This window comes from Gossypium arboreum, chromosome 11 (assembly GCF_025698485.1).
Source record: "Gossypium arboreum isolate Shixiya-1 chromosome 11, ASM2569848v2, whole genome shotgun sequence".
NCBI lineage: Eukaryota > Viridiplantae > Streptophyta > Magnoliopsida > Malvales > Malvaceae > Gossypium > Gossypium arboreum.
Genome location: NC_069080.1, coordinates 132,797,813 through 132,822,608, shown reverse-complemented (window position 1 = coordinate 132,822,608; position 24,796 = coordinate 132,797,813). Strand labels below are relative to the sequence as shown.

The 24,796-nt window shown below is 33.7% G+C and overlaps 3 protein-coding genes across 4 annotated transcripts; 2 read left to right on the top strand and 1 right to left on the bottom strand.

The window, feature by feature from the left end:
- Window positions 1–3,438: 3,438 nt before the first annotated feature.
- LOC108472069 (uncharacterized) lies at window positions 3,439–4,334 on the bottom strand. Its single transcript, XM_017773586.1, has 3 exons — window positions 3,950–4,334; window positions 3,742–3,844; window positions 3,439–3,640 (listed from the first exon to the last, which is right to left on the bottom strand). The coding sequence occupies exons 1-3, from the start codon at window positions 4,332–4,334 to the stop codon at window positions 3,439–3,441; spliced, it is 690 nt and encodes a 229-aa protein (XP_017629075.1).
- A 7,700-nt stretch (window positions 4,335–12,034) lies between these two features.
- On the top strand, window positions 12,035–13,976 carry LOC128283626 (TMV resistance protein N-like). Of its 2 annotated transcripts, XM_053021038.1 has the most exons (3): window positions 12,035–12,753; window positions 13,030–13,265; window positions 13,356–13,976. In XM_053021038.1, the coding sequence occupies exons 1-3, from the start codon at window positions 12,266–12,268 to the stop codon at window positions 13,934–13,936; spliced, it is 1,305 nt and encodes a 434-aa protein (XP_052876998.1). In that variant the 5' UTR covers window positions 12,035–12,265; the 3' UTR covers window positions 13,937–13,976. The 2 variants fall into 2 exon arrangements, with proteins under 2 accessions (XP_052876998.1, XP_052876997.1); XM_053021037.1 differs by having other exon boundaries at window positions 12,038–12,753; window positions 13,030–13,976.
- Window positions 13,977–20,120: 6,144 nt separating this feature from the next.
- LOC108472068 (disease resistance-like protein DSC1) lies at window positions 20,121–22,325 on the top strand. Its single transcript, XM_053021424.1, has 2 exons — window positions 20,121–21,505; window positions 21,609–22,325. The coding sequence occupies exons 1-2, from the start codon at window positions 20,486–20,488 to the stop codon at window positions 22,323–22,325; spliced, it is 1,737 nt and encodes a 578-aa protein (XP_052877384.1). The 5' UTR covers window positions 20,121–20,485.
- Window positions 22,326–24,796: the final 2,471 nt, after the last annotated feature.

The window sequence follows — 24,796 nt, the reverse complement described above, 5'->3', positions numbered from 1 at the left end:
GACTTTTTTGGGTGGGATCCTGGCATTTTTGGGTTGAGATGTCTTCATGGCGTTTGAATATCTATCTCTTATCTTCGAAACACATTTTGAATCACTAGATTTTGAGTTCGGGAGCTCAAGTTATGACAATTTTAGTGAAGACTGCGCGAGCAGAATTTCTAAACGGGATTATGACGGAAATTACGAGTTTTGGGTTTTTAATTCGAGTTTAAATCATATTGGGTTTGGGTTTTAGGCTTAATTTTTATTATATATGAGCCCAATATTTTATTTATCAGCTCTTATTATTTTATTATTGTTTTATTCCGAATTTTTATAATTATTAAGTATTTTAAGTTATTTAGGAATTTTATGTTAATAAGAAAGTTTAATTTAAAACTACTTCTTGTTTAGAATAAATTAGAGTTCTGTTTAGAATAAATTAGAGTTCTAGTATACTTAGGAGTTTTATTTAGATTTATTTAGCTAGCCTATATATATAAGCCTTCACATTGTACACAAAATAGACAATTCATTATTATTATATTTCTCTTTTGAGTTAATAAATTCTCTCTGAGTTTTATTTTCAAGAATTTCTCTTGAGTTTCTTTTAGAAGAGTTTTAACAATCTTTTTAGATTGTGGGGATCATCTTCAAACTTTTTCTTGCCAAGGTTTTTATCTTAGAGGGGAAATTAGAGCCGCTTGAAGGGAGTTATGGAATCTTCGTGTTTCCAAGGCTTCTTAGGACTTCTATACGCGATGTTCTATCTTTCCATTTATTTTCTTTATTCGCTTCCTTAATCTTTGATTTGTTATTTTATTTACTTGTTTTAATTTGACTTGGATTTAATTTCGTTTCAGGTGGTGATAAATATTCTAGGATATTAATTCAATTTTTTGATGTGCTTATTCAGTGGAGCAAAAGTCCCTATTTAAGAGTAGATCATTCATAAATAAGCAGAGTTGCATGCAATCCTATAGATAGATGACATAAATCTGCCGGATTAGAGTCAAATCTAATAAGGGAATCCATAGATTGAGTTAATGCAACAATAGGGGTTTTAATTGGAAAGAGATTTCGATTAATCAACCTAGAGTCAGTTGTTCTTAGTCTCGAGAGAGATATTAACATAAATCAGGGATTTCTATGGATTAAGTCAAGTGAATAAATCGTCTAATTCAAAGGTAATAAGTGAAGTCTAGGTGGAATCTTCCTTGGGTATTATTGTCTTCTCCATCCATTTTCCAAAAGTATTTTCCAACTTTAATCTCTATCATAATCTTAGTTAAATAGATAATTAGTCTTAGTTTAAAAACACTCTTTAGTTTTTAGGCTAGATAATAAAAAGATAGTAATTACTAGTACTTTTAGTCCTCGTGGATACGATATTTTCGGTCTCACCACAACTATACTACTGTTCGATAGGTGCACTTGCCTTAGTCAAATTTTTAGTTAGTTTCATGACCATTACACACGATCATGCTCACTAGTGCTTGACAATTTCTCTCTTAGTGCAACGGGAGTGCTAGCAGGCTTGCAGTTTGACATGCTGAATTTGTTTAGAACTTTAAGTGCAAATCTTGCTGGCTTATGAAAATACCTTGCTCATTCTAATTCACTTCCATACTAAGGAAGTAGGTCATCAAACCTAAATCAGTCATCTCAAAAACATCTTGCATCTGCTTCTTGAATTCTTCAATCAACTCACTTTTGCAACCAGTAACCAATAAGTCATCCACATAAAGTGAGACTATCAACAAGGTTTCTTTTTCAGCCTTCTTCACATAGAGTGTGGGCTTATTAATGCTCTTCTCGAGTCCTAGCCTTGACAGGTATGCATCTATCCTGTCATACCAGGCCCTTGGAGCCTGTTTTAGGCCATACAAAGCCTTCTTAAGCTTGTAAACCTTGTGTTCCTTACCAGGGACCTTGAAGCCCTTAGGTTGTTCTATGAAGATTTCTTCCTTGAGAAATCCATTCAGAAATGCTAATTTGACATCCAATTGATGCACTTTCCATTGTTTTTGAGTAGCTAAGGCAAACAACAACCTTATGGTATCCAACCTTGCAATAGGCGCAAAGGTTTCAAAGAAATCAACTTCTTGTTACTGACTATTCCCCTTTACAACCAGCCTAGCCTTGTGCTTGTTCAGAGACCCATCTGCATTTCTTGGTTCTGAACACCCATTTGACACCTATAATCTTCCTATCTACTGGCCTATCAACCAGCTCCCATGTGTCATTCTTATGGATCATCCTTAGTTCAGCTTCCATAGCTTCTTGCCAGCAGTTCTCTCTTGCTGCTTTATCATAGCAGGAAGGCTCAACCATGGTTATAGCACGCCTTTTATAGATGTCTGCTAGTGTCCTAGTGCCTCTAATAAGAGGATCATCTTAATCACCTTCTGCTTCAGCTTCAATCTCATCATGCTGTAGGTCAAGATCATTCTAGTCTTCTTCAAGTAAACTTGCATCAGTTCCATCCCATTTCCAATAGCTTGCTTCATTAAACTTCATATCCCTACTTACTAAAATCTTTTTTGTTGAGGGATCATACACTCTGTAACCCTTCTTGATGCTATTGTACCCAACAAATATTCCTGGAACAGCCCTTTTCTCGAGCTTGGTTCTCCTCTTAACTGGAATAAGGGCATAGCAAACACAGCCAAACACCTTCAAATGTGAAACAGTAGGCTTGAGTCCATGCCAGGCTTCAAAATGAGTCTTTTCTTTCATAGCATGAGTTGGCAGCTTGTTGAGCAGGTAAACTGAGGTATTGACAGTCTCAACCCAAAATTTGCTTGGCAGCTTGCTCTTAAATAGCAAACATCTAGCCATATCAAGCATAATTCTATTCTTTCTCTCACATACCCCATTTTGCTGAGGAGTATAGACTGTTGTTAGCTGATGGTGAATCCCAGCTTGCTCACACACTTTCTGAAACTTTTCAGATAGGTACTCAGTGCCATTGTCAGTTCTTAAAGCCTTAATCTTGCAACTTGACTGATTCTCAGCCAATGCCTTGAATTTGCTAAAGGCTTCAAACACTTTATACTTCTGCTTCAAGAAATAGACCCAGCAAAACTTGGCCAGATCATCAATAAACAGCACAAAATACTTGCTGTCATTCAATGAAGAAGTCTTCATTGGTCCACAGACATCAGAATGAACCAGCTCAAGTCTTTCTTGAGCCCTCCATGCCATATCAACTGGAAAAGGTAATCTGGTTTGCTTACCAAGCTGGCAAACTTCACAAGTAGTGTCTTTGGCTTCAACTTTTGACATGTCTTCAACCAAGTTCAACTTGCGCAACTGATCAAGTGACTTGTAATTAACATGGCCTAATCTCCTGTGCCATAAACCAGTATCATCAAGAAGGCTGGTGTAAGCCTTCTTCTTAAGTTGATTGACATCAAGCATAAAACACCTATCAGTCATTGCTACTGTGACCAACTCCTAACCATAAGAATCTTCAACAATGCATGAGCCATTCTTAAAAGCAAGTAAGTAACCTTTTTCTACAAGCTGACCAACACTAAGTAGATTCTGATTTATGTCAGGCACAAAAAGCACATCAAAAATCACTTTGTTACCTGATTGTGTATTGATCACCATATTACCCCTACCTTTGGCTTCAATCAGGTTTCCATTACCAATCCTGATCTTTGAGGCAAATCTTTTATCAAGTTACTTGAACAGCCTTTCATCAACTGCCATATGGTGTGTGCAGCCACTATCCACTAGCCAGTCACATCTGACATTGCTTGAGGTTGCAAAACAGGAGGCTGTAAAAATATGCCCTTTTGAACTTGAAGATCCTCAGCAGCCTGAGCTTGCATTTGCTGCTGAGCTTGTTCCTTCCCTTTGTTTTTGCACACCCTCTAAACATGTCCAAACTGTTTATAGCTTATGCACTGAATATCTGGCCTGAATCAGTAGTTCTTTTCCAAATATGTATTCTTCTTACAGTGAATGCATGGTGGAAACCTCTTCTTCCTTGCATCTCTCCTTGATTTTTCCCTTCTATTGACCCAAGGTTTCTTCCCTTTTTGGCTAGAACTTGAGCCTTCTTTGGCCTTTGCTTGGAAAGCTCCTTCAGGATGCTCTTCCTGCCTATTGGGCCTCTTTTGCTCAAGTGCATATAGGGAATTCACCAACTCAGACAATGAGATGGTTGATAAATCCCTCGAGTCCTCCAATGAAGAGATCTTTGACTTAAATTTTTCAAGAAGAGTTGCAATAACCTTTTCAACAACTCTGCTCTCACTAAAATCATCATCAAAGAGCCTAATGTTGTTGATTATGGCCATTATCCTATTAGAGTACTGTTTGATGGTCTCTGACTCCCTCATCTTTAAGTTTTCAAAATCCCTTCTAAGGTTGATAAATTGCTGCTGCTTTGTTTTGTCTGACCCTATGAACTCCTCCTTTAGCTTCTCTCATGCTTGCTTTGGTGAGTCACAAGCCATTATCCGAGTGAAAATCACATCAGATACCCCATTCTGCAAGTAGGCCATTGCTTTATGCTTCTTGGCACACTCTTCACTGTGTTGCCTCATTTGTGCAATGGTTGGATTGACCCTCAATGGAGGTGGTTCAGATCATTCTCGACCACATTCCACAAATCATGCGCTTGGAGATATGCCTTCATCTTAGCTACCCAAATGTGGTAATTCTCTCCAGCAAATACAGGTGGTGGTGGTGGTGGTATAAAACTCATCTTTACAGCAACAAAACTAACCAACAAAAACAACTTTTGCTTCTTTTCTTTCAAACACAAATCACTCACAAACAAAACACAACCACCTCAAAAACTTAGGCTCTTGATATCATTTGTTGAGTTTTAATCAAATGAACAACACTTTAAAGTAGAGAAAAGAATTTGTATTGAAAGCTTAAAATAGAAGCAAAAGGGATGAGCAATTGAGAGAACAAATTGGCAACTCTCATAACTATTTTTCAACTAAAAAAAATAAGATGTACATATATGGTACTATTACATTGAAAGAGCAATAAATTTGATTAAAAAGAACATGCTAAAAAACAACTCAATAATAACCTAGGACCTGCCTAAATCTGCAAAGCACTGATTTACTTTATCCTTCAAAAAGTAGCTGTCAAATCATATACAGGTCGGTCGTTACAAAATACGTACTTCATCCGGACAACATACGTACATTTATATGCTACTGTATTTCATCCGGGTAACATACATACTGTAATAGCCCAAAATTGGGTCTAGTTGGAACATAGGTTTCGGGACCACAAAATCTGAGATAGAAATAATTATTTTATGATTATTTTGAGGTCTATGATATGATTTCATGATTGTGTGAAAATTTCGTGAAGAAATTCTATGCATATAGTGCTCAATTTGAAGTTAGGGACTAAATTGAATAAGTTGCAAAACTTGCATTCTAGAAGTTTCTAGTATGAAATTGCTTTGAAATATTAATTAGGAGGTCTTAAATAGAAATTTTACCAATTTCTAAGTGATGGACAAAAATTGGATATAGATGGAATTTTTGAAAGTTTAGTAAGGAAGAGCATTTTGGTCATTTGGTAATTAAAAGAAATAAAAAGGGAAAATAAAGCCAAAATTGACTCATCTTTCTCATGGAGGCCGAAATTAGCATGGGGGAAGCCATGGATAGGGTTTTCAAGCTTTCCAAGCTCAATAGTAAGTCCGTTCTAACCCCGTTTTTCAAGTTCTTTACGTTTTTAGAACCCCGTTAATTTGATTAAGCTTATTCTAACAATAATTTAAGCTAGGGTTCATATTTGGAAAAATACCCATAGGTGAAATGTGTTTATTTTGCTGTTTTATAATAGAATATGAGGTTTTAAATTATGTTAGACAACTTGTGCTACTTGGTTTTGAGTGAAAACGAGTAAAAGGGCTTAATCGGTAAAAATACCTAATAGTCATAAGTATATGTTAGAGTGAGAATTTGATGTTGCCATAGAAGGGAAAAGTGATCAGCATGTCATAAAACATAAGAATAAGGGATGAAGTTTAATTCCCGAGCCTAGGGGCAAAAGTGTAAATATGCAAAAGTTTAGGGGCAAAATTGTAATTTTTCAAAAGTTTGAATTAAGGACTGTTTTGAATATGAAATTAATTAAATAAGTAAAATATGATGTTTTAGATCCCAGAAAACGAGATTTGAACCTAGAATGAGAGAAAAATCGAAAATTGAGAAAGTTGGTAAAATGGCCGTTTTAGTATCGAGGTAAGTTCATATGTATAATAAGCATTAATTTATGCATGTTTCAATGTAAAATTGATATATTCATTATGATTTCCGAGGTGTTGAAAGTATGTAAGTTGGTATGATAATAATAAACAATAATCTTGTAATTTATATTTGAAAGTTAAATTTAGTGAAATATTAATTGAATTATATTAAATTAAATGATTATGGTGCCAAGTTTATGAATTGATTTAAAATATGTCTATGGTACATGAAGTGCATTGAATTATCATACATAAATGTGATTTCTATGATTATGGATATTATGGGAAATTGTAAGTTCATATGATTTTTAATAAGGCAATGTGTAATTTAATGTTATTGCCTTGATATTAAATGAGATGTAAGTTTATATGTAAGTAATACATCAATATTACTTGTATTATGATATTTTATAATAATATTGGAAATATGTTTGTGGATAATTACTTGATTGGTGAAATTGTTAGAAAAGAGAGAAATCCGGTTGAACCTTGAAAGATTGAATGATAGAGATAGTATGCAGACTAGGTCACATGTATGGTCTTGAGTGTACATCATGTGTACAAGAGAGCTACAAGACATTATGATGTAGCTAGGTCGCATGGGTGATACTATGTGTACACCATGTAGACAAGAGAGCTACGGGATATATGTAGCTAGGTCGCATGCGTGGTTCCAGGTGAAGGACACCATGTAGACAAGAGAGCTACGAGATAAACTGGCTAGGTCACATGGGTGGTACTAAGTGTTCACCATGTGTACAAGAGAGCCGAACTATATGATGGGTAGAGCTATGTGCTGAAACCACCAAGTATCAAGGATTGATCCGAAGTGTTCAACGGGAGACTCTCTATGTATTGCTTTGTGAGTTTTGTGATGAATAAGTGCAGGAACTTGATTATGTGAATGATGTGTTCATTAAGTGACCAGGATGTGGTGAGGTTATAAACAAGTAAGTTATACATGAGGATGATTTTATGGTGACCTTGTGATCATGGGCCTATACTTGTGATGTATGAAATGTGGTGAAAATGATTTGTGATATGTATGTTAAAATGAGGTTAATACAAAGAAAGTGTGAAAGAGTGAATTAGCAATAAAACTGTTTTAGACAATAGCAGTGACGTGATTTTGAAAAATCACCAAAAATAGTAGAAATTGAATCATAGACTGAATGAGATATCAAATTAAAGCTTAATGAGTCTATTTTCATATAAAAGAAATAGAGAAAAAAAAAGGAGTTCTATATTTTGAGACATTTATGTTTTTGTGAGACTGGTTCAGAATGATTACGTGATCCCCTATTCTGAATTTGAAAAATCACAAAATTTTGGATAAAAATAATTAAAGTCTTAAACTTATATTTTTAAAATCCCTAATGAGTCTATTTTCAAGATAAATCAACAAGAACATTATCCGAGTTCTGTCTTGTGAGATAATTAATTTTAGTGAAGAGAGGTTAGAACTGCGGAAAGTGAAACAGGGAAATTTTAATGAATAAACTGTACTAATTGGCTAAACCAAAATTATGAAAATTTTATGGTGGAAAGATATGTGAGTCTAGTTTTAGGAAATTTACGGATCTTAATTTGAAGCTCTGTAGCTCGAATTATAAATAAGTAAGTGACTATGACTCGTGTGGATAGTTTGATGTGAGCATTTATTAGTAAATTGTGAAATCGTACTTACAAGAATGCTATATACATTAAGGATGTGGAATGGAGAGGAGGAGGAGGAAAATAAATATATGTGGAATACATGGAAACTATGGTATATGAAATATTGATATAATGAAATAAATGATATGTGTTTATAAGAAAAGCAGAAAGAGAATGATATGTATCATGACATATATATATATATATATATATATATATATATATATATATATATATATATGTATGACTAGTCTCAATGTAATGCTTGTTGGTTATGGAGTTAAATTGAAATGTTTCAGACAAACATGTTATTTTATGATCTGAATTGTGGTATTTTATAAAGATATGATATAGTTTTAAATATGAATGCTTGATGATTAAGTGAAGATATTTTGTAAGATGATAATCTTGGTATAAATGTATAAGTGGTACTATAATAAACAAGGTAAAATGAGTATGAGAGACACATATATGATGACATACAAATGCTATGTTTGTGGTTTAATTGAGAATATTTAATCATTAAATGAATACCATGTTATATGCTTTTGATTTTGTATAAGTGTGTAAGAGATTAAGGTTGACCAAAGCTTGGAAAATAGCCTAGGTATATTCCACACAGGCAAAGACACGACCATGTGTCTCAGCCGTGTATGGAACACGACTTTGGGACATGGGCGTGTGGAGCCTTAAAGCATGAAATTTCCAAGATTTTTGTAAGTTCTCGGTTTAGTCCCAAACTCTTTCTAAAGTATGTTTTGGGCTCTGTACACTCAAATAAGGGACTATGTGTAAGTGAATGAACGTTTTGAAATATGAATGAAATTTTATGGCCCGTATTTTAGTTTAATGTTTGTATGTTTGTCCAGTAACGCCTCGTACCTTATCCCGGCCTCGGGTACGGGTAAGGGATGTTACACATACTGCTGTTTGTTGCCACCTTTAACAGAGTTGCAGTGCCATACCACTCTATCTTCTCCAATTTTTGAACACATCCACCAACTCTCTGCTTACAACGATGGATCAGCAGGTAGCACTTCTCACATAAATCAAAAACCTCTACGATGAAGTAGAGGAAGAAGGGCCGCTACCAAAATGGATGCAAAACTTTTTCAATTTTTTATAATTGGTCTATCAGGTAAGAAGCACTAACTGTGGTAAATTACTTAACCAACCTTGTCCTACTAAAATTTTTACACATCTACCTTGTTTAGATCTTTTATTTCATTTAAAGTAATCATTCTAGACTTATTTGCATATGAGATATAATCATTTTATTATATACTAAATTTACCATTTAAAATTTTAGTCACTTAATTCATTCCTTTTATATAATTGAAATGCGTACATTTTGATTAGTTTCATTTTTATTTATTAAAATTTTATTTTCATTATATATATTCACTTACATCTATATTTTATTTGTAGGTTGAAGTATAAATATAATCAATTGAGATAGAAATATGGTGAAAATGGATAGCTTTTGAGTTAATAATAAGGTGAAAAATCCTTTAATGAGGATTAGATCATAATTTAATTTTGGCTGAGTTAACAATATCCAATTCTTTTGTCAATGATTTTTCTTACATGCTATTTAATCAAATATGTCTAACTATTCGATGTTATTTACAAACTTAAACTTAAATTTTTAATTGATGTGTAACTCTAATATTAATTTAGGGATAATTAAGATGCTGAGAATTATATTCACGTAATAACTTTATTTTAGATCAATAAAATTAGCATAACCTTTAAATGTGAACTTAGTAATTTGATGAAAAATAAAGGATATTCTCGTCGGTTCAAATTTTTTTTCAAAATCGTGTTTTTATGTATATTATATTATATAGATTGGGTAATGATACCCTTACAGTCTGTATGTTCCAATGGGACTTACGACCAAATCCAAGCCACTATTTTTTAGGGTAAATTACATCATTACTCACTAAATTATGGGTAAGTTATCATTTTTGTTACTTAACTACAAAAAGCTACAATTTGGTCACTAAACTTTTCGAAATTGTTGTTCTTGGTCATTTGACTATTAAATGGCACTTTTTAGTTGGTAAAATAACACGTTAGTCCTCAATTTTTATATTTTGTAAACTTCACCATGGTTCTATATAAAATTATAAAAAATCAAAACTATTTAAAAAATAAAAAATTCTATATGAAAATTATAGAAAAATAAAATCTCGAAAATGTTATTTTTCAAGAACTAATATGTATGGAAAATATAGAAATTTATTCTTCAATAGAATCCTATAAAAAATTAAAAATAGAACAAAATAAAACAATGTTAGATCATTATGCGCTTCCTCAATGTTTTTTGAAACGAAATTAGTAATATTTTCAAGTCAAGTTCCATACATTTGAAGAACATCTAAAACTGATATTACAAAGGCTTGTGAAATCGACTTTAATGTAATTTTTTAGAAAAAGAATACAAAATATACCACAAAATTTCCTTTTTAGACTCGATTCGATTCAATTTTTAATTCATTTAAATTATTTTTAGAAATCCAAACTGTGAAAACAAATTATTTTTGAATTTTCTTTTCTTATAACGGAAAAGCCATATTAAGAAATAGAAAAGGAAAAGAAGAAGAAGAAAGAACCAATAATTTTACTTAATATTTTTATTTTTTTGTTTTTAAAGAATTGGTATTCAATATTTCTATAAAGATAATACAAAGAGAAATTTTGGAGGGTTTAAAACATTTTTCGCTCATCTTCACTCACTTTATCTATTTTTGAATTTTTTATTTACTTTTGTTTTAATTTAAATATCTAGAGTTCTCTAAAATTTTTAAAACGAATTTTAAATTTTATTACTTCATATATAATCGGTGTCAAATTGGCAAAAAAATATAAAAATTGAGGACTAAAATTGTTATTATACCAACTAAAAAAGTGTCACTTAATAGTTGGGTGACAAAAAAATAACTTTGAAAAGTTTAATGATCAAATCGTAACTTTTTTTAGTTAAGTGACCAAAATAAAAACTTACCCATAGAATAATGACTAATGATGTAGGGACTAAATTTTAATTTATAAAAAGCACGATGACTTGTGACACATTTTAACCAGAAAAAAACCCTTAAAACTCTATAATTTTTAGTTGTAATTAAAGTAGTCACCAATTGTCAACTCTCACCTTCTTGGAGTCTTCCCGAAAAGAACGTCTAACGCTCATCAATGGCCCCCGAGTTAATTGTTACCGAGTCCCTTTCATAGGTATTATCAAGATAGATTCATTTGGAAAAGTAAAAGGTGGGAAACGTATACACAAATTTCTTAGAAAAGTCCTTTGTTGTTTCCTGTAAATTTCTTCTGTTTTTCTCCTTCCTCATGCTCATTTACTTCTTGTTTATGAGGTATTGAGTGACTGATTTTGAACACTACATCCACATATATTATACTAACTAAAAAAGTGTCACTTAATAGTTGAGTGACAAAAAAATAATTTTGAAAAGTTCAATGATTAAATTATAATTTTTTAATTAAATAATCAAAATAAAAATTTACCCATAATTTAGTAATTAATGATATAAAGACTAAATTTTAAATTTACAAAAAGTGCATAAAATTGTGGCACATTTTAACAAGTAGTGGACGACTCATAAGCTTCAAATTCTGACCCATCTCTCGTTCCATAATCTGGGATGTACCCCAGGCCGTACGTCGGAAAGCGGATAGCCTCCCCTTCTTTTAATGTATTCTTTTGTGCCTTCGTCAAGCCCCTTCCCATTTTTTAGTCCGACAGGATTTTCCAAGTCATAGCCCATTTTTTGCATTATCTTATTAGCAATAAATAAGGCCATAGTTGGAAAAGTCCGGCCTCCCTTCTGTAGCAATAGGCTCCACCTTCAAAGCATATGTTTAAGTTGCCCTGTTTTATATAATGGGCCCCTGCCCCCAGTCATTGGTACCACGAAGATAGCTCCCCCAGGTTTCTCAACTGACGAGTGGCACACCAGAGGTGATAGTGGAAGACCTACGCCTACGCGCATTGCCTGTTTACCCTATTGGGCCTCTTCTTCACTATCAGATGTGACGCTAATAGTGAAAAAACTGTTAAAACTTTATCGTTATTAGTTGTAATTAAAGTAGGCAGCAATTGTCAACTCTCACCTTCTTGCAGTCTTCCCGAAAAGAACATCTAACGCTCATCTATGGCCCCCGAATTTATTGTTACCGACTCCCTTTCATAGGTATTATCATACAGAAAGATTCATTTGGAAAAGTCCTTTGTTGTTCCCTGTAAATTTCATCTAATTTTCTCCTTCCTCATGCTCATTGTTTCTACTTTGTTTCTAAGGTATTGAGCGATCTATTTTCTGATTTTGAACACTACATCCACATATTTTTTTCTTCTCATAAATCGTCATGTCGTCATTACCTTCGACTTCCTCATCAATTTCCAGAAAGAAATACGATGTTTTCTTGAGTTTTAGAGGTGAAGATACCCGCAAGAACTTTACGGATCATCTCTACGATGCTCTAAAAAGAAGTGGGATCATCACTTTCAGGGATGATCCAAAGCTGGAGACCGGCGAAGAGATCGCACCAGAACTCTTGAAAGCAATCCAGCAGTCATGGTGCTCGGTAATCATTTTTTCGGAAACCTATGCCTTTTCAGGATGGTGCTTGGAGGAGCTTGCTGAGATTGTTCAACAAAAAAATGTTAACGGACATAAAGTATATCCAATTTTCTATGATGTGGATCCATCCGATTTAAGAAAACAAAAAGAAAAAGTTGAAGAAGCCTTCGCCAAACATGAAGAGAGGTACAAGGAAGAAAAAGACAGGATCCAAAAGTGGCGAAATGCTTTGACTCAAGTAGCTAACATCAAAGGATGGCATTTACATAATAGGTATTTCTTCCTTTTCTTCTCTATTTCCTAATTTTAATGACTAAAAAATTGGTTTTTTTTTTTTGGATTGCATGTTATTTTTTATAATTTTGTATTTAATTGAGAATTCCCATATTTCAACTGACGAGCAAGTTGTGTATTTTGATGCTATAACAGATCTTACTATCTTATTCTTGCTTTTTGTTTGCTTCCAACTATATTATATTTCATGATTCACTGCACTAAAAACGAAAAAGTGCATTTGAAAGATAGCAGCGATTTTTTATTTCATTGTAGGCATGAATCAGAGTTTATCAGAGACATTGTTAAGAAGATATCAGCAAAATTATGTCAGACATATCCAATTGTTCAAGATGAGTTGGTTGGAATTAGCTTACGTTTGGAGGAGTTGTATTCGAAAATAAACATTGGGGAAGACGATGTACGCATTATAGGAATTTGCGGAATGGGTGGCATCGGTAAAACAACTCTTGCAAGGATTGTTTACACTCAAATGTCAGCTCATTTTGAAGGTAAAAGTTTTGTTGCTGATATTCGAGAAGTTTCAAATAAATGTGGACTTGTTCCTTTACAGAAACAACTTCTTTCTCAAATTTTGCCAGATAAATGCTTCAATTTTTTCAATGTTCATGAAGGGAATGCCATAATTAGCCACAGGTTGTCTAGCAAAAAGGTTCTTGTCGTTCTTGATGATGTTGATAACGTACAACACTTAAAATGCTTGGTTGGAAAGCGTGATTGGTTCAGTTTAGGGAGTAGGATCATTGTAACAACAAGAGATGAACATTTGCTCCGATCTTATCGAATTGATGATGTGTATAAGCCTAGAACATTGAATCCTATCAACGCGCTTAGGCTTTTCAATTTGAAAGCTTTTGATAGTGATACAGTGCCGAAATATGATTTCATTGAGCTTTCTAAACATATTGTACATTATGTTGATGGGCTTCCCTTAGCTCTTGAAGTTTTGGGTTCATTTTTGTACGGTAGAGATATAATGCAGTGGAGAAGTGCAATCGAAAGACTTAAACAAGAATCTAACAAAGAAATTCTTAAGACACTAAGAATTAGCTTTGATGGATTGGAAGAAAAGGAGAAGAATATATTTTTAGATATAGCATGCTTTTTCAATCGGGAGAAGAAAGATTTGGTAATGAAAGTTGTGAAAAATAAAATAGAATAAAATAAATAAAAATAAAGAACACATAAATTTTACGTGGAAACCCTTTCGGGAAAAAAACTACGGGCAGAGGAGAAGAAAATTCACTATGTCGAAAAATTTTTACTCAAATACAAGAGGAATAGACTATGTCTATTTATAGGCTTGCAAAGCCATATTCTAGTAGGATTGAAACACCTTATCCTAATCAATATAAAATAGATGGAGTTTAATAAGGTTTAAAACCTTATTCTAAAATAAAATAAAAGAAGTCTAGTTCTATATGGATTTTACTTTTATTTTATTTTCCATCGTATTTTATTTAAATAAGAATTTGGGTCACTTAATTCTAACAATCTCCACCTTGACACAAATTCTCAATGAACAAGTTCTTCATCGCGAACTTTCAATAAACAAGTTCTTCACCTCTTCCAAAAACCCCTTAAGGGTTTAACTTCAACAATGAACACCAACCAAGTCTAAGCAATGCTCAAACTTGGTTATAGGAAGTGACTTAGTCATCATATCTGCAGGATTTTCATGAGTGCTAATTTTGCTCACAACAATATCACCACGAGCAATAATATCACGAACAAAATGATACCGAATATCAATGTGTTTTGTTCTCTCATGAAACATTTGATCTTTTGTAAGAAAGATGGCACTCTGACTGTCACAAAATACCGTGCTGATTTGAAGGTCTTCATTGAGTTCACTAAATAGTCCCTTCAACCAAATAGCTTCTTTACAAGCCTCATGAATCGCCATGTACTCAGCTTCATGGTAGACAAAGCGATCGTAGTTTGAAAAGTGGCTTTCCAACTAATTGCACAACCTCCGATTGTAAAGACGTAACCTGTGAGAGATCTTCTTCTATCAAGGTCTCCAGCAAAATCAGCATCAACATACCCTATAACTCCATCTTTAGTTCTTCCAAACTGTAAGCAAACATTAGTAGTGCCTCGTAAGTATCTTAAAATCCACTGAACTGCTTTCCAGTGTTCTTTACCAGGATTCGCCATGTATCTGCTAACTGCACTGACTGCATATGATAAATCTGGACGTGAACAAACCATAGCATACATGAGAGATCCCTCGCACTAGAGTATGGAACATGTGACATGTACTCAATCTCATTATCGATTGAGGAGATAAGGCCGATGAAAGTCTGAAATGGGTGCTAAAGGAGTACTAACAGGCTTAGCACTCTGCATATTGAACCTGCAAAGAACTTTCTCAATGTACCCCTTCTGACTTAGGTACAATTTACTTGCTTTTCTATCTCTGAGAATCTCCATACCAAGTATCTTCTTTGCTGGTCCTAAATCTTTCATCTCAAATTCTTCACTTAGTTGGGCTTTAACCTTTCTTATCTCTCTTTTATCTTTTGCTGCTATCAACATGTCATCAACATAAAGAAGTAGATACACAAAAGAACCATCACTGTTTTTCTTAAAGTAGACACAACTGTCAAAACTACTTCTTTTGAAATCATGAGAAGTCATAAAGGAATCAAACCTCTTGTACCATTGTCTTGGTGATTGTTTCAAACCGTAAAGGGACTTTTTCAGCAAGCAAACATAGTCCTTTTTTTCGAGACTATAAAACCCTCTCGGTTGTTGCATGTAAATATCTTCCTCAAGTTCTCCATGCAAAATGCGCTTTTACATCTAACCGCTCAAGCTCCAAATCATGCATGGCCACAATACCAAGCAAAGCTCGAATCGAACTATGCTTAACAACTGGAGAGAATACATCTGTGAAGTCCACTCCTGGAATTTGACTGTAACCCTTTGCAACAAGCCTTGCTTTATATCCGGTTCTTCAACTCCTGGAGTCCCTTCTTTCTTTTTAAACACCCATTTACAACGAACAACCTTTTTACCTTTAGGAAGTTTTACAAGATCCCATGTTCTGTTTTTGTGGAGTGATTCCATCTCCTCTTGCATAGCAAACATCCACTTTTCTGAGTCTTCACAGCTAATCGCCTCAGAATAATTAAATGGCTCTTGATTCGCATCTATATCTTCAGCCACATTTAAAGCATAAGCAACTAGATCAACCTTGGCATACTTCTTTGGAGGTTTAATTTCTCTTCTTGTCCTGTTTTTGGCGATAGAGTATTGCGGTGAAGAAGCAACTCTATTCTCAATTTTTGTACTGGCTTGAGGAGTTGATTCTGTATTAATCTGATGCTCCACCTGCTTTTGGTTTTCTTTATTGGAAGAGTCTTTAAGAGATAAGTTAGGTAGCATAGCAGTTTCATCAAAAACAACATCTCTGCTAATCACAACTTTTCTATTTTCAGGACACCATAACTTATAGCCTTTTACACCAGCTTTATAACCAAGAAAAACGCATTTAATGGATCTCGGTTCCAATTTTCCATTATCAACATGAGCATACGCAGGACACCCAAAAATCTTTAATTCGAATAATTAGCGGGATTACGGACCATACCTCTTGTGGAGTCTTTTTCTCAATGGCAGCGGATGGAGATCGGTTGATCAAAAACATGCGAGAGAGGTCGCTTCGCCCAAAATGACTTGTAAGTTGGCATTTGACAACATACATCGAACCTTCTCCATGATCGTTCTGTTCATTCGTTCTGCAACGCCGTTTTGTTGTGGAGTATGACGAACTGTCAAGTGTCTCATGATCCCTTCTGACTTGCACAATCTATTAAACTCATCAGAACAGAACTCTAAGCCATTGTCTGTACGGAGGTATTTTATCTGTTTTCCCGTCTGTTTTTCAATCATAATTTTCCAAGACTTAAATGTGGAAAACACATCGCTTTTCTGCTTCAGGAAGAACGCCCAAACTTTTCTGGAAAAATCATCAATAAAGGTTAGCATATAATTAGCTCCACCTCTCGAAGGCACTCTGGACGGCCCCCACAGATCAGAATGGATATACTCCAACGTTTCCTTCGTGTTATGGATTCCTCTAATGAATCGAACTCTCTTTGCTTCCCAAAAACACGGTGCTCACGAAATTGGTTTGCAAATTCCTTGCCCATTAAGAAGTCCTCTTTTGCTTAATTCTGCCATGCCATTCTCACTCATATGCCCTAGGCGCATATGCCAAAGTTTAGTAATATCATCATCTGACAAGGAAGAGGAAGCGACAGCTGCATCACCAGTAACAGTAGAACCCTGTAAAACATATAACTTGGCAATCTTTCTTTGCCCTTTCATCACAACAAGGGACCCTTTGAAATCTTTAAAACCCCACTTTCATTGTGTATCTGTACCTTTTGAATCAAGAGTACTCAACGAAATTAAATTTCTTTTCAATTCGGAACATGCCGCACGTCACTAAGTGTTCGACAACTCCATCAAACATCTTAACTTTAATTGTTCCAACACTGCGATTTTACATGAAGCATTATTTCCCATCAAAACAACACCTTCAGAATCTTGTTTCATAAGTTGTAAACCAATCCCGATTGGGACTCATGTGGAAGGTGCAGCCTGAATCAAGTATCCACTCCTCGCTTACTTTAGAATCATTGACAGAAGCAACTAGAAGTTCACCATCGCTGTAGTCTTCTACAACATCAGCTTCACCGAAATTTTCTGGCTGTTTTCCCTTTTGATTCGCAGCCTCCCTTTTAATCTTATTTTGTAGCCTATAGCACTCAGATTTAATGTGCCCTTTCTTCTTGCAGAAGTTGCAAGTTTTACCTCTGTTTGAAGATTTCGATCTACCCTTAGATTTACCACGAGGATTCCGTTCCTGTGTTCTACCACGATCATCATCAACATTCCGGTCTTGTCTTCCACGAACAATGAGACCCTCTCCCTGAGAGTTGGGTTTAACCACAAGATGCTTCATCTTATCATACGAGGTTAAAGAATCATAAACCTCATCAACTGTGAGAGACTCGCGGCTATATAAATTCGTGTCTCTAAAAGTTGAATAAGACGGGGGCAACGAACAAAGTAGAATCAACCCTAGATCTTCCTTATCATACTGAACCTCCATGGCCTCCAAGTTTGAGAAAATTTCTTTAAACACTGTTAAGTGTTCGTGTACAGACGCACCTTCCTCCAAACGATGAGCATAAAGACGCTGCTTCATATGCAACTTGCTTGTTAGAGTTTTCGACATACATATTTGTTCTAGCCTCTTCCATAATGCAGCGGCAGTTTTCTCTTTCATCACATCCTGCAAAATTTCGTTGGACAAATGCAGATGTAATTGTGTTAATGCCTTTCGATCCTTACGCTTCTTCTCTTCATCTGTTAATGTCGAAGGCATCTTATCTATCCCTAGCAAGGTATCCTCTAGATCCATCTGTGCAAGAACTGCTTGCATCTTAATTTGCCACAACGCAAATCTGGTGTTGCGATCCAACAGAGGAATTTCATACTTCAAAGACGCCATTACCGTGATCGAGATGAATAACCCTAAGCTCGATACCAATTTGTGAAAATAAAATAGAATAAAATAAATAAAAATAAAGAACACATAAATTTTACGTGAAACCCTTTCGGAAAAAACTACGAGAGAGGAGAAGAAAATTCACTATGTCGAAAATTTTTACTCAAATACAAGAGGAATAGACTATGTCTATTTATAGGCTTGCAAAGCCATATTCTAGTAGGATTGAAACACCTTATCCTAATCAATATAAAATAGATGGAGTTTAATAAGGTTTAAAAACCTTATTCTAAAATAAAATAAAAGAAGTCTAGTTCTATATGGATTTTACTTTTATTTTATTTTCCATCGTATTTTATTTAAATAAGAATTTGGGTCACTTAATTCTAACAAAAGTATTGGATGGTTGTGATTTTTTCTCAAATATTGGAATTGATGTTCTCATTAAGAAATCTCTCATAAAAGTTGATGACAACCAATATTTGTGGATGCATGCCTTGTTGCAAGAAATGGGAACAAAAATTGTTGAAGAAAAGTGTGTTGATGAACCTGGAAAATGTTGTAGATTGTGGAAGGAAAGAGATGTCCATCATGTCCTAACAAAAACCACCGTAAGTCATCCAACAAAAATTACATACCAATTTTTTTATCAATATATGATGTAAATCCAAAGCTTAGTCTAATTGATTTACGTATGGATTTATTGATTATAATTATTAATAAGGATTCGTAATATAAATGTTTAATTTTATTGAATTACTCTCATTAGAAAATGTTTTACTTAGTTCAAAATATTTTATTTACTATATTTTGACCAAAAGATTGTGATAATGTTGAACATGTATGTAAATTTTCATAAGTTTTATCGTACAATTTAAAGCATTTATTTTGCCTTCTTATTGCCTATTCTTGATTACTTTTAGGCCACCGAAGTTATTGAAGGCATGATCATCAACAATAAAAGGTAGGAAAACATAAATATAAATTTATCAATATGTACTATTAATATTGTCATTATTTTTTTTTTTAAATCCAATAACAAACGATGAAAGAAAAAAACCCTTTTTGCTTTGCTTGGTATAGTGAAAAAAATTGGAAGGATGAAAATTTGAAGGGATAGAAAATATATTTTTCTTTCTATAGGTGTGCTTGGTAGAAAAGATGGAAAATTGAATAGAAAATATATTTCCCTTCACACTATTGCTTTACATAGTGGAAACTGGGAAGGAAAGAAAAAATAGAACATTTGAAGAAAAAGAGCATAATTCTGATTATTTCAATTTGGAATGATCGATTTTTATACATTAGGATGTAAAATACACACTTCAAATTTATGTCCTTTTCACTTTTCCACCCAATGAAACACACCCTTAATTCTTAATTTTTCAATGTTATATTTACAAAATTTATATAGAAACACATTCCTCTTTCAAAAGAAATTTTAAAGAGATGTATGTTATTGTCTTTGCTAATATTAATGGTTCATATTTGATGTAATGACAATATATATCAATATTGAACTAGGCTATAACATGCCATCATTTGGTTCACTGGCACCAAACGTAAATCAAAATATTTGTTCTGGTTTTTTAGGCTTAGGTAATTAAAAGTCAAATGTAAGTGTTAGATAGACTATTGTCTAATATGTTCAATCATATCTCAATACCATATTCAGATATGCATTAGATATAAGTGTAGGATGTAGGTATTTAAAAAAACAAAATCGATGCAACATTGCTTTTAGACATTGAATGTTTTTTTTATATTTTGAAACTCATATTTGTTTTGCTCATGGTTATTAGGGAATCGAGCAAGGTGCTCAATTTGAGTGACAATACTTTCTTGAAGATGAAAAAATTGAGATTACTCAAAGTGCTTTGCCTGTCCAATTGTGATGGTCTCAAATATCTTTCTAATGAACTACGACTTTTAGATTGGATAAGATATCCTTTAAGATACTTGCCTTCAAGCTTTCGACCGGATAACCTTGTTGCACTTCTTTTACCATATAGTCACATTGAACAACTATGGAAGGGAAATAGAGTAAGAATTAACTTATCTTATCCTTGTGTTTTAGCTTATTTGATATAAATTATTTAACTTTGATTAAGGTAAAAAAAATAGCATTATTATGTTTTCTCTCTAATTTATTATTGTCTTCAACAGCCTTTGTGTAAGTTGAAAATGATCAACCTCAAAGGGTCTCAATACTTGATCAAGACACCAGACTTCACAACAGCACCAGAACTTGAAGCTTTGATTATGGAAGGTTGTACCAGATTAGTAGATGTCCATCCATCAATCAGAGTGCTCAAGATGCTTAAACTTTTAAATTTAAGAGACTGCAAAAGTCTTAGGAGTCTTCCAACCAGAATTGGAATGGAATCTCTTGAAACATTAATTCTTTCAGGTTGCTCAAGTCTTATAAGGTTTCCGGAGATTGATGGGAAAATGGAAAGTCTAAAAACTCTTGATCTTTCTGGTTGTTATAAAATTAAATATTTGCCATTGAATTTGCAGCAAATAGAGTTTTTGGAAGAGCTTGACTTGAGTGAAACGGCAATAACAGAACCACCATCCTTGATTTTTCAATTGGAAAATCTTAAAGTTCTGTCTTTCAATGGGTGCAAAGGACCATCATCTAAGTTACGACCAAATATGCCTCTGATGTTGCCTTCGCTGTCAAGTTTGAGTTTATTAAGAGAGTTGAAGCTAAGGGACTGCAATCTTCGTGAAGGAGATATTCCTAGTGATATTTCTAGCCTATCTTCCTTGACAGATCTTGATCTTAGTGGTAACAATTTCATCAGCATACCTGCATCTCTTACTCGACTCTCGAAGCTTTGGTTTCTTGATTTGTCAAATTGCAACATGTGCACTCTTGGTGAAGCGGATATTCATGGTCTATCCGCTTTGAGTTATCTTAAACTTAGGGGTAACAATTTCATCACCATTCCTTTGGCTCTTACTCAACTTTCCAGGCTTCAATTGCTTGCATTATCTAATTGCAGAAAGCTTAAATCATTGCCTGGGCTTCTAACAACCATAAGAAATATGGAGATAGATGGTTGTTCTTCACTTGAAGTAATTGCAAGTCCATCAAAAGTATGCAATTCAGTGGACTCGGGTGCCGTTAAAGCCTTTAACTGCTTCAAATTGGCTGAGAATATCAATGCATTAACACTGCTGAAAGAGCATCTTAAGGTCGATTAATCTCTTTATTCTCCCTTACAAAATCTCAAAAATTTAGAATTTATGGTTTTAGTTACCAAACCACTTGTGTTTTTTTTTTTTTTTTTTTTTGCAGGCATTTGCAAATTCAATAAAAAGGTTTGACATTATTATGCCCGGAAGTGAAATCCCAGAATGGTTTAGCCAACAAAAAGGTGACTCTTCAATTAAGATACCGCTACCTATCAACCTTCGGAAAGATAGTCAATGGATTGGAGTTGCTTCTTGCTGCATTTTTGTCAATAATGACGCTTCAAGGGATGACGAGGTTATCAATTGTGGAACATTTATCTACTGTAAAAATCCTCGACTGATTGATTGGACAGGCTCGTTGGTGGGTAAACAACGTAACGAGCCCATAATGAAAGATCATCTTTTTCTTCATTATTGGTCTCGTGATAAGTTGTATTCATCTTCTTTGGAGGATAAATATGGTGACTGTGAAACCAATAATTTATGGGCAACAGATTGCTTAGATAAAAAATGGGATGAGTTTGAGGTGTCTTTCATAGATCCATTTGGACGCAGTGTTAAGGTGAAGAAGTGTGGTGTTAGAATAGTGTATGAGAAAGATTTGGAAGAAATAAAAGAGTTGCAGTTCCATACCACTCAATCTTCTCCAAATTCTGAGCACAGCTACCAACACTCTGCTCACAACGATGGATTAGTAGGTAGCACTACTCACATAAAACAAAAACATAATATCTACAAGGAAGCAGGGGAAGAAGGGCCACAACCAAAACGGATGCAAAAGTTTTTGAATTTTATAATGGGTCAATCGAAGAAGCATTAACTGTGGTAAGCTACTTAACCAACCTTGTCCTGAATTTTTTTTACACGTCTACGTTGTTTATATCTTTTATTTCATTTATAGTAATCATTCTAAATTTATTTGCATTCGAGATATCATCTTTCCATTATATACCAAAAAAAATTAAAATTTTCATTCAAACTCATTTTGAACATGAGCTCATATTCTATTTAAAATTTTAGTCATTTAATTCATTTTTTATATAATTGAAATGTGTACACTTTGATTGGTTTCATTTTTTATTAATTTTTTCATTATATATTCACTTAGAGACAGAAAATATGAACGGAAGTATAGACAAAATTAGTATAAAAATATATTAAGAAACAGGTAATTAAGTCGAGAAAATCAATTTAGGACGTAAATTTTAAAAGTTCAATCGCTATTAAATTTTAATTTAGAAAATAATTAAGGACTTAATTAATAATTAATCTAAGGACCTTGAAATAAATTGATCATTAATAAAATATGATAGTGCAATGGTATGATTACATCCACTGATCTTAATTGACTTGATTAATTAAGACTAACTTATTAACATTATATTGTTAATGATGATTAATTAATCTAATTAAGATTTTAAAAGTGAGTGGAGAGAAAGATGAAGTTATCTTTCTTATTGTGTTTGGTCGTCCCAAGGTAAGAAGAAGAAGGAAAAACTTCTTTCTTTCCTTTTTCATTTTAATCCAAAATTAATCAAGGTAATTAAGTTCTTTCCTTAAGATTTTTATGAATTTTGAATCATTAGAGTTTGGTTTAGCTACCCATGTATCGATTTCTTTAATTGTTAGATTCTAATAAGTTATCATTGATGTATAATTGATAAAATTAAGCTTGAACTTGAAGAGATTGTTTGTTAGTAAACTTAGAAATCAAGTTAAGCTTTAAAGATAATTTTGTGACCTTAGGGATGAAATTTAATAAATTGATCATTTTAATAAATTATGCTATAGATTAAAAGTATAATGTCTCTAATGAAAGGATATGAAATCAGATTTTGATCCGCTATTAAATATTGGAAAATATGAGTATTTGGATATAAGGACTAAAATTAATAAAATGTAAAATATGTTTGATTATTTGTTTTTAATGTGATTGGATGAAAAACTAATATCGTTTCTATACTTATATTATTGTACGTAGCTAAAGATGATGTTAGATTGTCTCGAGAAAAAGGAAAGGCGAGAGTCGTAGACAAGAAACGAATATGGTTTGTACTTTTATGCATGGTTTGAATTCAATTTATATATATGTCTTGTTACAAATTAGCTTTGCAACACTGTAACGCCTCAAAATTTGAGTTTTAATTGCTAAGTTGTGTCAATGAATATGTGTCTGCTTCCGTGGTTGTGTGCTCTGTTTGCTCACTAAAGGTTTGAGATTTGAATTACATAAATTTTAGAATTTTGTTATGTTTCTTACTTGAACCCTTAACTTAGGATTCTTTGTTCAAGTTTAGTTTTGTGCAGATTATGTCAAGAATGAGCTTGTTGGTTCACTAGTTAAATGTCTGTCTATTCTTTAGTTCTATATTCAAGTTACGATGTTTGCAACAATGATTTTATTTTTGCATATTCAGTAAAAATTGATTTGAAATTTAAATGTCCTTCCCTCTTTGATTTGACGATTTTCTTCATTTTTTTCTTTCCCAAATTATTTTTTTCCTTCTTTCTTTTCTGTTCATATTTCCCTAATTCTTTTCTTTTGTTGTATGTTCTTCTGTATAAATTGCTCCGTTAGATCGCGTGTTTGCTTGTTCTGGTGTGTTTCAAGGTAAGTTGAGTCGATATTTTCATAAAGTTTGTCATTGTGAATTTGGGGTTTTCAAAAGTCTTGAGGTCTGATAACTTGTTATGCGTTGTTTCCATACATTATGGAGGAATTTAAAAGACGCCTAACGCCTATCGTTTACTTAGGAATTGAGTGAGTACTAGGAATCCGTGGTAAGTAATTTTTCACTTGTTTAGTGTAGTGAGTCAAAAGTTTTGACGATGTTTGATTGTTGGTGGTTGTGTATTTTTTGAAGTTTGATTGAATTGAGTGTTTTAGACTTGTTTCAGGCTTGGATTTTGCAATTAGGTGCTTCTTCAGTGTCGGGTAACAGGTGGGTGTTAAAACCCCTCTTTTTCTGTGTTTTTTCTTTGGCAGAATCGAGAGTGTTGACTACACACGGGTGGCCACACAGACGTGTGTGCTAGCCATGTGACTCACATGGCCATGTGGGAGGCCGTGTAACTCCCTGACTTCAAATTTGTAAACACATGGGCGTCAGAAAGGCCATGTGTGGGTAATGAGATGCAGGGGTTACACGGGTGAGACACACGGGCACGTGTCTAGGCCGTGTAACTCACCGAGTTCATATTAGAGTCACACAGGTGTGTGACTCACTGAGTCTATATTTGAGACACACGTGCGTATGCTAGGTCATGTGAGTGTGTGAGCCTGAATTTTGA

Coding starts and splice junctions, on each gene's coding strand:
- LOC128283626 (XM_053021037.1), top strand. CDS start 12,266: ATGTCGTCATTACCTTCGACTTCCTCATCAATTTCCAGAAAGAAATAC. Junction 12,754..13,029: donor GGATGGCATTTACATAATAG/GTATTTCTTCCT, acceptor ATTTCATTGTAG/GCATGAATCAGAGTTTATCA.
- LOC108472068 (XM_053021424.1), top strand. CDS start 20,486: ATGATCAACCTCAAAGGGTCTCAATACTTGATCAAGACACCAGACTTC. Junction 21,506..21,608: donor TGCTGAAAGAGCATCTTAAG/GTCGATTAATCT, acceptor TTTTTTTTGCAG/GCATTTGCAAATTCAATAAA.
- LOC108472069 (XM_017773586.1), bottom strand. CDS start 4,334: ATGAGGGAGTCAGAGACCATCAAACAGTACTCTAATAGGATAATGGCC. Junction 3,845..3,949: donor GTTTCCACCATGCATTCACT/GTAAGAAGAATA, acceptor GCAAAAACAAAG/GGAAGGAACAAGCTCAGCAG. Junction 3,641..3,741: donor GTTTTGCAACCTCAAGCAAT/GTCAGATGTGAC, acceptor CTCAAAGATCAG/GATTGGTAATGGAAACCTGA.